The following is a 13339-nucleotide window of genomic DNA, read 5'->3' on the forward strand; positions in this document are numbered from 1 at the left end:
TCACCGCCATAACGCTAGAGGGTGATAAGTCTGAGGTTATTTGCGAGGTGTCTGCCAGCCAGTTTAAGTTATGTTAGCAAGCTAACTTTAGCACAACTGCCCACAAAGTACTGCTTGCTGGCGAAGTGCTAATTTCAAAACGTTACTGACATATAGACACTTTACAAACAGATAACCCCGTCATTGTTAAGTGTGAGTTTATTGAGCTCATGTCAGTGAACTAGCATGTTGCTACTCCCCACACTAGGCTGCTTGAAACACCCATCAACACACAGGACCAGTTGACCAATCACAGTCCTTGAGGTCTGCCTCGCCTCGATGCAAAGTTAGACATTTTTGGAGGTGCACGTCGAGCTACGGCAGAGGGCTAGGAGGGGTCTGCGGGGGTACACCGTCGAATCGACACAGAAGCATCAATCAGCCTAGGCTACATCCCCACTACAAAATGAGTATTTTTCGCTGCGTTTACGCCTTGCGTCCAAGTCCCTAGAACATTGTCTTAGTTTTATAACCTGGCAATATGGTTTCAGTTCAGTTTTATGTTTTCTTGAAGGTAGTAGTATTTAGTTTCAGTTTCCTGAAAAATGTTTTTCAATGCTTATTTTTAGTTTTAGTTTACTATAATAACCCTGATTTTCACACATAAACCAATGCATGGCAGCCCACAGTGCACTGCAGAGTCAGGTTTCTTTATTAAGGCCGTGGTTGGTTCGGCTGAGATTAAAGAATCATAAACACTCTTTGTGACAGTATGTCATATATATTGTGTATAAACGTGTTCGAGGTCAGGCTGTATGATAAACTCGATGGTGTTTTAAGCCCCCAGCGTCGACTTCAAGTCACCTAACCATTTCCTAATCCTAGTGCCTTCCAGGCAGCGCTGCCTGGAAGACGACGTTGGGGGCTTAAACAGAACAAATGTATAACTGTGACTGGCTGTATGTGTGTGTGACAGTTTCTCCAAGACATTCTGGACACATTATTCTCCATCTTGGATGACAACACGGACAAATATGGACCACTGGTGTTCCAGTCATTGGTAAGTGTGTGTACCAAAAAAAAACATAAAGAAAGAAGGAAATATGAATATTTACAGTTCTGTACTTTGTGAGTGAGAAAAAACAAAAGTTCACAGAGAACCGACGACAAAAATAACAGCCATGACACACTGTCAGCTTCAGTCAGTGTCATGTCGGTTATCTGTGAAGCATATTGCACATTAGAAAGTGAGACTCAGGCAGTCAGACAGATATTAGACTGACAGACAACATGTGGAGACAGCGCCTCTGATTGGACAGTCACTCTACACACTAAGTGGCAATATCAAGTTCAAGGTCTATTGGCAAACGTTACAAATATAACAAAACAAAACCATGTTTCTCTCAAGACGATCTGGTCTCAGGTCACGTTATTAAGTGTGCTAATCTAAAATCTAAAGGATTGATTGGTCGTTAACTCACTGTAGCCTCAGACATAATCTGATCACGGCCAACAAAAGGCCAACCTTATATTCACATAAAACTTAATGTGTCTCATTCATTTTCTTTATTTAAACCTTCTCTCCCTTTCCCTCTCTCCCTCTCTCTCTCTCTCTCTCTCTCTCTCTCTCTCTTCCTCTTTCTTCCTCCCTCTCTCCCTCTCTCTGTCTCTCCCTCTCTCTCCCTCTCTCCCTCCCTCTCACTCTCTCTTCCTCTTTCTTCCTCCCTCTCTCCCTCTCCCTCTCCCCCTCCCTCTCTCTCCCTCTCCCTCTCTCTCTCTCTCCCTCTCCCTCTCTCTCCCTCTCCCTCTCCCTCTCCCTCTCCCTCTCCCTCTCCCTCCCTCCCTCTCCCTCTCCCTCTCCCTCTCCCTCTCCCTCAGGTGTTCATCATAAACCTTCTCAGGGACAGTAAATATTACCACTTCCGGCCGGTCATGGACACATATATCCAGAAGCACTTTGCTGGCGCGTTGGCTTACAAGTGAGTGTTTTACTAACACTTCAAGACTAGACAAAAGAAAAAGGAAAGAAATGCTCAAAGCCATGTGTCCTAATTGAACTTTGTTTCGAATCTTTGTTGTGTTTCAGGGAGCTGATCCGCTGTCTGAAGTGGTACATGGACCGCTCCGCAGAGGTGGTGAGACAGGACCACATACAGGAAGCAATGAGGGTAAGAGCCACGGACTGAAGCTGTGAGTCATGGGGGGGAGGGGGGGGGGACCATAGTCGTAAATTCATTTATACGTTCAGTTTTTCAAGTATAGTCTAATAAAGATCCAGGGTCCTTCATCTCCACGGCTAAATTCATGGAGGGCTGATGCGTTCCATTGACAGCAAATCCATAAAGTTTACAGGAAGACACTAAAATCAAGTTCTTCGTTCAGGCCTGGGGATCTAGTAGCCTAGTTTGTCAATCCAGAACCTTTCTCTCTGGTTTAGTTGGTTTTTGCCTGTCCCCTTTCCTTAGTGACAGTGGTATATGGTCAATCTATGTTATTATGGCTCACTATTATGGTGTTCCTGTAGGGCCTCGCCATAGGATAGTTCATGTTGCCTATATACATATTTATGTTCAGCCAATCTGTCCTTTGTTCTTCCTATATAAAACACTTTGCAGTTTCCTTTTTAATTTTGACGTTCCACTTCCAGGATTGCTCCGGTGCCGCAGGAAATTCGGCCGGATGCATGTCTTTTCACCCATTTCCGTCCCCTTCCTCTTTCTTTGTGTTGGCGTTCTAACCTCCGGTGGATTTCTGAGGACTATGGTTAACTGCTCCTCAGATCTCTGCAGGGTAAATCCAGACAGCTAGCTAGACTATCTGTCCAATCGGAGTTTTCTCTCGCTCGACTATTTTGCAGCGGCTCCATCCGGCGTTTAGCTCCGCCCATGACGATTGTGATTGGTTTAAAGAAATGCCAATAAACCAGAGCACGTTTTTTTCTCCCATCCCGGATTGCTGTGTGGACTAGTCAGACCCTCCTCTGCTCTGCAGCGTGTGGATGGTCTGGCAAAGCGAGACTACATTATAGCCATACTTTTTATGCACTTCTGGTAAATATGTTCACTTTGTGCAAATGTGGAGCTTCCCAACATGACAGCATGACTTCGCGTAAACATACTCGCCCACTTCCTAAGCCAAGTGGCGTGTTATCTGTACGCATTTTGAGCCATCCGCATGTTATCGCGAGAAGAAAGCGACGGTTGAGTTTAGGAAACGTGACACGCGGGTTGGGTTTAGGAAAAAGAAGAATGGTGTTGGCTTTAGCAAACGTGACACGCGGGACACGAAGGAAACGTGACACGCGGGACACGATCCCCGGTCTCCTGGGTGAAATACTACTCGCTACGGCGTAAATTCACACGCAATCGCAAGGTAATGTAAGTCAATGGAGGCCAAACGGCGTTGATAAACACGCTAAAAGGCGAGTATGTGTCTTGATAACACGGCAATAATGGCATACGAATTGGCGTGTCATACATACGCCCTTTCATGAGATCAGTCTGAGCTTCCAGTTAGTTTCAGTTTAAATGAAGGAGACAGTTGTTCTGGCTAGAAGCATCTACAGTATACCATTCAAACATCAACCATCTAACCTTCACTCTCTGCTCTGCCGGTGTGTTTTCTTTCTTCCCTTTGGCTTTCACAAACATGAAGATTTTAATTTGTATTCCAGTGGTTGCAAAGAAACTCCCGCACACTGTTTAACTTGCAACAAATATAAAGTTCAGTAGTAGGCAGCGTTTCAGTACTAGACCATCTTCAGGCAAACGGTGTTACATGATCCTGAGAAGCCATCTTTTGTAGGAGGGGACTGCTTTTGTGCACCAATCCACAACTTCCATAGGAAATCAGGCATAAATACATGACATTCATTCACATATCCATTACAATACATAGAGCCGTAACTTAAATAAAACACTCTCTATAGTAACCATAATAACACATATCATACCAGAGCAATCTATAGGAGATGGATGTCAATTTCTTAAAAATGATGTAAAGCACCTCATAGACAGACATATTTCTAAAACCTGCTGGTACCTTATCCATTAATACAGTGGTTCTCAAACTTTTTTCAATAATGTACCCCTTTTGAATTGTTTCTTTAAGCCAAGTACCCCCTGACCAGCGCTAATCATTTTTGGTAGAAAAAAGTCTCTATAAAGAGGAACAATACAGCGCTGTCAGCGATAGATTTACTAAACAACAGCCTTGTAACTTTGAATGCTGATGAGAAAAGGAGACAAAAACTAAGCAAGAATAGGTCAAAATAGTATCAAAAACTTCAAAACCAGTGACATAACTTCAAAAGCGAAGAAACTTGTAAAAAGTAGAAGGACAGTAGAAGGAAGGAAGGCAAGAATAGGTCCAAAGAAGGCGACACAAATGTCACATTTTTGGTAGGAAAAACAAAAGTCTACATAAAGAGGATCAATGTTCTGGACAACAGCCTTGTAACTATTAAACATTTTGTTAAATATCTCACGTACCCCCTGCAGTCCTCCAAAGTACTCCTAGGGGTACACGTACCCCCAGTTGAGAAACACTGCATTAATAGATAAATAGAGGACAAAATATCACAATAAACACAAACATATTCCAATGGTTACCCTGCTGCAGATAACCCCTTCACTGACTTATCTGCACAATTATTTCATGTAAAAATCAACCAAAGGGCTTTATCAATATTTCAACACCTTTGCGATTCTTCCCACTGATTGTCTTCGCTTGGTCCACAACAAACAGCCATATTTTTTTTTTTTAAAGATTATCTTTTTGGCACCTTCGGCCTCCATTTCTGACAGGACAGCCGAAGACCCGAAAGGGGAGAGAGAGGGGGGAATGACGTGCAGCAAAGGGCCGCAGGTCGGAGTCGAGGAGCAAACCTCCACACGTGGGCGCCCGCTCTACCAACTGAGCTATCCGGGCGCCCACAAACAGCCATATTCACCGCTGCATCGGTGTTGTCGAGCAGAACTTCAGAACAGATGCATGAAGCAGATTTCTTGAATGCACCACGTTTAGCAGACATTCAAATATTCATCACACTCAAACATCCGTCTCAAATGGGTCACACTGTCGTGTAAAAGTGGACGCCCGGTGTGAATTATTGAGGACAGTGTGACACATGCGGCAGCTGTGGGTTCTTATTTATATTTAACAACTGTGTTCGCATCCCCGTCGGCTGACTTTTAGCTTCTGTCTGTCGGTCCTCCTTCTTGCCCAAACTGTGCACTCATTCATCATTTAAGGAAGTAAAGGATGTTTACTGCTCAGTTTTTATTATTTGTTTATTGTTGTGATTCATCCTGTGACACGCTGTACAAATATGAAATGTATCTACAGTGCTGCTCATAAGTATCCATACCCATGCTAAAGTTGACTAAAAAGAGGAATAAAAAAATCATCTTTTGGAAATTGATCTTAATGCCTTAATTAAAAAAATGAGGAAAAATCCGACCTTTTAAGGTCACCAATATTTTTGTGAATTAATAATGTATTGTAAATAAATAAATGTTCTTCCTTAAAATATAGGAGCCATAATTATACATACCCCTATGTTAAATTCCCATAGAGGCAGATTTTTATTTTTAAAGGCCAGTTATTTCATGGATCCAGGATACTATGCATCCTGATAAAGTTCACTTGGCCTTTGGAATTAAAATAGCCCCACATCATCACATACCCTTCACCATACCTGAACATTACACACTTTAAATCTCTGTCTGATCTGAATGGCTTTCTCTCCTGTGTTTTTGACTGAAGAACAGGTGGACATTTTAATCTGTGAAGTAGGGGGGGAGAAAATGTTTTTCCAGGATTATTTTTCTAAGTTACTTTTTATGTCATCTGTAAAAAGAGGTTTAAAAAAAGGTTTTGTCAGGATCATTTGTTTGTGTCGTTGTTGTTGTTGTAGTACTCATTTCAGCCACAAGAGGGTGAAGTGCACCACTTGCATGTTCTAGTAGAGATTCAATGACATTCTTCAGCCAAAGGAAAGACATGACAGTAATGTTACATAACTTGCTAATACACAATATATGTACCTTGTATTTAGAATGCATAAAGGACTTAGAACTCACCTGGAATTATTTTTTTTAATGCTTTTAGTCCATTTCAGAACAAACCATTTCACCTGTTTCACGGATTACATTTTTTAAGGAAGTTATAAAGATTATCGTAGCAAAACTTTTTTTCCACCTGTATTCTATTTAAGTAATAAACATAGGAAAGAAAACTATCTAGATCAGACTTAGAAAATGGATCACCGGAATTGTTTTTTTCTCACTTGCCTCAGTACTATTTTATTATATAGGTTAATAAATACTCAAGTTAGGGATTAAAATGATATTTAATATTTTTTCCTCTCCATGTCTCTCTCTGATTCTATCTCTCTCACACACACACACACACACACACACACACACACACACACACAAATACCAACGTCTACCCTCAGGCCTTGGAGTATCTGTTTAAGTTCATCATCCAGTCTCGGATCCTTTACTCCCGGGCCACTTGTGGTATGGAGGAGGAGCAGTTTCGCACCAGCATCCAGGAACTCTTTCAGTCCATCCGCTTCGTCCTCAGCCTGGACAGCCGCAACTCGGAGACGCTCATCTTCACACAGGTGAGGGAACACACACACTGACACACACACACACACACACACACACACACACACACACACACACCAGAGATGGCGACTCGAGTCTGAGACTCGGACTCAAGTCGCACAAACAGCTGACTTCAGACTTGACTTGCGACTCGACCCAAAAGACTTCAGACTTGACTCGAGCTTCGAGACTCGTCAACAACCTGTTTTCATGCAATTATTGCTTTTTAAATCTAAATTCATTCATGTATTTCTATTTTCTTTTGTTGGCGCATATACGTTGGGGAAATGTATGACGAGCTGCATGTCCCCTGCCCTTTGCCATAATGTGCAACGCACCTCATGCGCCATGCCTATGTGTGCGCACTCACATTTCAAAAAATGCATTGACGATGGCGACACCAAGTCCTCCCGGAGTTGTGCCTTTTGTTTTAGTTTTTAGATTAGTTTTGCTTTCAATAACTTCATAAACAGACTATACGATGTCCTAAGTTGGAGACTTGAGACTTGACTTGAACTTGCCCACTCAAAGACTTGAGACTCGACTTGAACTTGCCCACTCAAAGACTTGAGACTCGACTTGGACTTCCAAAAAATGACTTGTGAACATCTCTGACACACACAGACTCAACAGATTCTTCAAAATGTTTTGTTTTCAGATCTTTTCTTCAATCGTTAAAGAAGCATCACACGTTAAAATGTCGATGAGACTAATCCAACCATTTAATTACATTTGCTTATAGTTTAGATAGTATGTTCCAGTTCCTTTTAGCTGCTTTAATCTGACTCTTATCTCCTTTATTTACCTCTTTCTACTTGTACCTCGGACCTTTCCTCGCTTCCTTCCCTCACCTTCTCTTTCAATCTCCCACAATTCTTTGCTCCACCCTTTGGGTCCCTATTGTTCCTCCTGGGCCTCTTTCCTCGACACCCACACGTTACAGGGCTCCCAGCCTTGTTCAGGCCCAAATCAAGCCCCAGGCCCCGGCGTTGGGCCTAACGCTACCTTAGCTGTAGCCCCCGCCCCGGGCCAAGCCCCGCCCCCTGCCCCAGGACAGCTTCCTGGCAGCGGGCAAGCCAACTGCACTCAGGCCGGGAGCTCCAACGCTCTGCGGCCGTCTCCACTGTCAGTAAGTAGACGTCTGGATGAAAACCACGACCCTGTGTGAAGCCCAGAATCCTAATTCACCTGTCCAGCCGTTTGTGAGCCTAACATCACACATCACACACACTCCTGTGATCCCGCACATTCACCCCTTGACTGCTTTACACATAGCCTTGTTGACACCAGACCCTTCTCAGCTGTAACTGAGAGTGGGTCTGGGGAAGGTTCATTCACAGCCCGTTTCCAAAGGGGCGTCACCAACGGACGCTGCTCAAATGGCGCAATTGGATAGTCCTTCAACCAATCAGACCAATGTTCCAGGTGACGTAGCAGCGACAGCGGCATCAACGGGTTGCTGCGCTTCGGTGGCCGTCATGTTGAATGTAAACGAAAAGCTGCTCGCCGTCGCTGCGCTATCGTCATCGTGTAAAGCCCGCCTCAACGGTTGTGATTGGTGCCTCGATTTGGAAAAATTGGAAATGGGCTTGCATGGGCTCTAGGCCAGACGGACTTGCAGAGCAAATCTCAAATTTGCCGGAAGTTCGTCACGGTGTGCAACGCATTCTCATGAACGGGTTCGTATGATATCCTATGAAATTAGGACACCGCCGGCCGGTCACGTGACACGCTGCAGAGCTCCGTGAGCTGTCGTCGTATCAGCGGCAGTTTCTAGTTGAGTTTAACCGACGAAAGGATGATTGGGAGCCAGGTACAGAGCACCGGGATGTTGGTCCTTTCAGGGGCCGTTGGTAGTTGAGTTCAGCCGAGAAAAAGTGAGTGTTATACGGCGATGACAGTTAAGTTTATACACCAAAACGACTAGTTAAGTTTAGGAAAAAAAGATTGGATTTAAATATTCCCGGGGAACGAACATGCATTTTCTGGGTGAAAGTCAGACTGGCAATGTGAGACTAAAGGTGAGGTTATGCAAATCCAGAAATTATTTTATAATCAAAGTGATTAATCAATTTATCAAGAAAATAATCAACAGATTGTTTGATCACGTAAAATAAAATACTAATTGAAGAAGCGAGTATTATCACCAGATCTTCCAAGAATCAGGTTTGATTTATTAAGGCCACAGACAGGCCAGGCTTGGTAGATTAGTCCTATTTGCACTTGGAAATGATTAACAAAAAGGTGATATTTGTTCGTGTAGTCCACGTGTTTGTGCTGAAACTCAATCCGCTTCAATTCCTTAGTGAGGATTAAAACTGTGCAATTAGCCTAAGCAACTAAGATGCAAAAACAAAATCACATTGTCCTTGAAAGACACTTTGGATGAATCTGGACCTGAGTGTCTATTACCTTTCAAACCACCACAATTGTCTCCGATCATGACCGCCATTCTTCTTCCAGAATCATACTGTACAACTATGAATTTAAAAAACTGAAACCATTTTGTCCCAGCACCCAAAAGTCCCCAAATCTCATCTGCTGCATCGTACTTATTGTGCTAAGTCACTAAAACCAGCCAGTGACTGCAGAAAGTCTTCATCTCGCCTCAGATTAATATCTCGCCAATGGCTTTGTCTTAACCTTTTCCTTCTTTTAACAGTCTTTCTTCTAATCTTGCAGTGCTTTCTCATTTGTTAATGAATGAATTCACGTTGTTCACTCTCCTCCTGTCTTTCAAATGTCTCAACCGGTGAATGGCTGTATTCCAAAATGCAGTAAGTTTGGTCTCTAAAATGTCACAACATGGTGAAAAATGTCGATCGGTGTTTCCCAAAAAGTCCCAAGATGACGTCCTCAAATGTCTTGTTTTGTCCACAACTCAAAGATATTCAGTTTACTGTCCCAGAGGAGAGAAGACACTAGACACAAACTGATTCATCGATTATCAAAATAGTTGGCGATTAATTTAATAGTTGACAACTAATCGATTCATCTTTGCAGCTCTACTTAAGTGTCAGAACATACAGTAACTCTTGATAATTGGTGCTTGGCCTGAAAACTGTATGATACAATGGGCCCTATTTTAACGATCTAAGCGCACGGCGTGAAGCGCCTGGCGCAGGTGTTTTTAGGGCGTGTCCAAATCCCCTTTTGCTAGTTTGACGGCGGGAAAAAGGCTCTGTGCGCCGGGCGCATGGTTCTAAAGGGTTGTACTTAATGTCTTCATTAATCAGAGGTGTGTTTGGGCGTAACATGCAATAAACCAATCAGAGATCATCTCCCATTCCCTTTAAAAACCAGGCGCGTTTGGACCTTGGAGCATTGCTATTATGATGGAGGATTTGCACTGTAATATTGTGTTAAAATAGTGTTTGTGTGCTGTTGTGCGTCCCTGTGTGTTTAACAAGCATAGTGTGTGCGCGCTGTACACGAGCCTGGGCGCATTTTACTAATTTGCTGTTAAAATAACAATGAAATGCTGCGTTATTGACTTTAGACCAGGTTTTTGTTGGTCAATGGCGCGATCACTTCCCGCTGCCTCAAGATAGCAATACGCCCAGAATGCACCTGAACACACCTCCCTGTAAGACCAGCACGCCCAGAATGCACCTGAACACACCTCCCTGTAAGACCAGCACGCCCATGGGCCCACAGATGGGCGCAGGTGCATTTGCTATTTAAACGACGTGGGCGCTGGGCGGGAAATTGACAACTGCGTCGGTCTTAAACTAGCCAAGACACTTGCGTCGGGCCTTTCCGCTGCACCGGGTGCAAGATAGGGCCCAATAGATCCTTCAAGTAATTTCTCAACAGTTACCTACAATGTTTTCTTGGTCTGTGGTCACCACCTACATTACCATGACTACACACTGATGTGTAATTAAAAAGCTTTGGTCATTTTGAAATTCAGCCTTTCACTGTGTGCACTTTAACTCCCTTCTGCTCTGCTGTATTACAGAGTGAAGTCATGGTCACATTTCTATTCCCTACAAACACAGAAGCCAACATTATTATCTTTGCAACCCTCTCTCTCTCTCTCTCTCTCTCTCTCTCTCTCTCTGTATCTTTCTCTCCCCCCAGCGTCCCTGTGTGCCCTCGCTCTGTAAAGACGTCATCTCATTCTCTTCCCTCCCTCGTCTTCCTCAGGCCGCCCTGTTGAACTCCTTCCCAGCGATCTTCGACGAGCTGCTGCAGATGTTCACGGTGCAGGAAGTGGCGGAGTTCGTGCGCGGCACTCTGGGCAGCATGCCGTCCACGGTGCACATAGGACAGTCCATGGATGTGGTCAAGCTGCAGTCCATAGCCCGGACGGTGGACAGCCGGCTCTTCTCTTTCCCAGGTACAGGTTGCAGTTGGAACGCAAACAGATCAATCGTTCACTTAAATAAGTAGTCATTAAGATATAATCAAGTCTACAGTGTGTGACGGTTAGTACTTAGTACAGTAAGTGTGTACAAATTGTCGAAACGTGTGAACGTGAGATGGTTTTTGAGTTATTGTGTTTTGAGAAGAGTTGTCATCATCTAAAAGTAAACATGTGGCTCTCTACACCGGAGCCACGCAACATTACAGACCAAAAAACAAATGTAGAATGTATAACACTATTAACTCATCATACGTGTGTGTGTGTGTGTGTGTGTGTGTGTGTGTGTGTGTGTGTGTGTGTCCACAGAGTCGCGAAGGATCCTGCTTCCTGTGGTTCTGCATCACATCCACCTCCATCTGAGGCAGCAGAAAGAGCTGCTCATCTGCTCTGGAATACTGAGCTCTATTTTCTCTATCATCAAGAGCAGCTCAATGGTAACACACACACACACACACACACACACACACAAACTGTTGCTTGTTTGGGAGGTCTGATGTAGGATTTCTCAGTATTCTTCCTTTATGAGTAAATTAATCCTAGAAATAAATAAACCCATAATTACCAATAGAAAGTGTCCCCTAGAGGCTGCACTGTGCTTCAACCCCATAATGTTGTTAATCCTGATATTGGCATTAGTAGGGCGGGTTCAGAGCAATGATAGCTAAATATGGCTCATTTGTGTAATGTCCTGTTGCGTTCAATGTAGCACAAGTAGACTTTATATTTCACAGTTACTGTTTTCCGTCAGATCTTGTACATATCCCGACGTTTCCAACCACACTTGAAGGCAGCTTCATTTCCAGACGAAAGAGAGAAAGAAAAGAGACGGAGGGACTGATGAAAGCTGTTCCACAAACTCCCGGGCAGTTCAGAGTTTGTGTTTCGGTGTTTTAAAGCTCTCTTGTGGCAGCGATAGAGGCAGTGATGTTTCCTGTTTCCTGTACGGGACTCTCACACCGCTTTAAAATGCCGGGTTCGACTCCGACCTGCAGCCCTTTGCTGCGTGTCATTCCCCCCTCTCTCTCTCTCCTTTCATGTCTACAGCTGTCCTGTCAATAAAGGCCTAAAAATGCCCAAAATTAAAATTGGAATCCGTCTTAACTTTACTCACTACCCCCATTCAAAATGAATGGAAAGACCTGCGTTTTTGCTGGACCAACGGAAAACTGTTGCTGTGTGTGTGTGTGTGTGTGTGTGTGTGTGTGTGTGTGTGTGTGTGTGTGTGTGTGTGTGTGTGTGAACACAGCCTCACAATCCTTGGTCAGATGGGTTCTTCTTGCTTTGCAGAGCATGAAGTCATGGCACAATCATCCTGTTTTGATGAAGTACATATATTTGTGACAGAACTTTCACTTCAGATATTTGTATTCACAAATACGGGTATTTGAGTAATGTGACAGCAAACTAAACTAACGCCACAGAACATGCAGAGAGACCTTTCTCATCTTTCATCGACCCGCTCCTCACTGAGCTGAGCGCAGTGTGTAGTGTGTGCGTAGCGACCAGGCATCAATGCTCCACCTACACTAACGCCAGTATCCTCCATTCACCGCACATTTCAAATATAAGTAGCCTATTTTATTTTGTCCTCGTTGCTTTGGGGTCAACTTTTGTGATCCAGGCTCAGGCCCGCTTACTGCTTTATATTCCATTCTATTTTAGATGTACTTTGAATGTCATCTGTGTTTTCCTTCTCATAGGATACATAAAGGTATTCCCACCTTAAATTGGTGCATAAAAGTGTATCAGAATGCAGGATATTAGTCTTTGACGCTCAAAATAACCCTGGTATACCCACTGCAATACATTAGACTACACCACTGCAAACGACCGACAGTGTCCTTGGAAAACCTTTCATTTCTTCTATCATATCAAAAAGGTTAAATACAGTTGTGTCATAATCTAGAAACTTGGTAGCATCAAATAGCATTTGCATGACATTTAAAAGTAGGACATTTGTTTATCTGAGATCTGTGAATACTCACAAGTGTGACACACTGAAATGGTGAAAAAAGGTTTCACTGCAGTTCCCTTTTTTACTTCTGTTTTTCTTCTCTCCCTCTCCCTCTCTGCTTTCCACTGTCTCACATTTCCTCCCCATATCGTTTCCTTTAACTCTCCCTCTCCACTCTCCACTCTCCCTCCAGGACACGTCGGTGCAGGAGGAGGTGGAGATGATGGTGGAGTCTCTGCTGGACGTCCTCCTGCAGACCCTGCTGTCCATCATGAGCAAGAGCCAATCGCAGGAGGCGGTAAGGGGTCAACGCTGTCCACAGTGCACCGCGGAGATCACTGTTAGTAACTAACAATACTACTACAACCTCCCACTGCCCTCCTCTATCCTGTATCCATCCACCTCTCTATCCGTCCAACA

The 13339-nt window shown here is 43.8% G+C and overlaps 1 protein-coding gene across 1 annotated transcript in view; it reads left to right on the plus strand.

The window, feature by feature from the left end:
• The window catches only part of LOC116052795 (dedicator of cytokinesis protein 3-like), a 171042-nt gene that overhangs the window by 118801 nt on the left and 38902 nt on the right, over window positions 1-13339 (plus strand). Inside the window, exons 20-27 of the mRNA XM_036002229.1 lie at window positions 956-1039; window positions 1858-1958; window positions 2066-2147; window positions 6440-6610; window positions 7540-7725; window positions 10746-10938; window positions 11272-11399; window positions 13113-13259. Coding sequence (XP_035858122.1) covers window positions 956-1039; window positions 1858-1958; window positions 2066-2147; window positions 6440-6610; window positions 7540-7725; window positions 10746-10938; window positions 11272-11399; window positions 13113-13259 — 1092 coding nt within the window. The remainder of the gene's footprint in view (window positions 1-955; window positions 1040-1857; window positions 1959-2065; window positions 2148-6439; window positions 6611-7539; window positions 7726-10745; window positions 10939-11271; window positions 11400-13112; window positions 13260-13339) is intronic.

This window comes from Sander lucioperca, chromosome 6, assembly GCF_008315115.2.
Source record: "Sander lucioperca isolate FBNREF2018 chromosome 6, SLUC_FBN_1.2, whole genome shotgun sequence".
Taxonomy (NCBI): Eukaryota; Metazoa; Chordata; class Actinopteri; order Perciformes; family Percidae; genus Sander; species Sander lucioperca.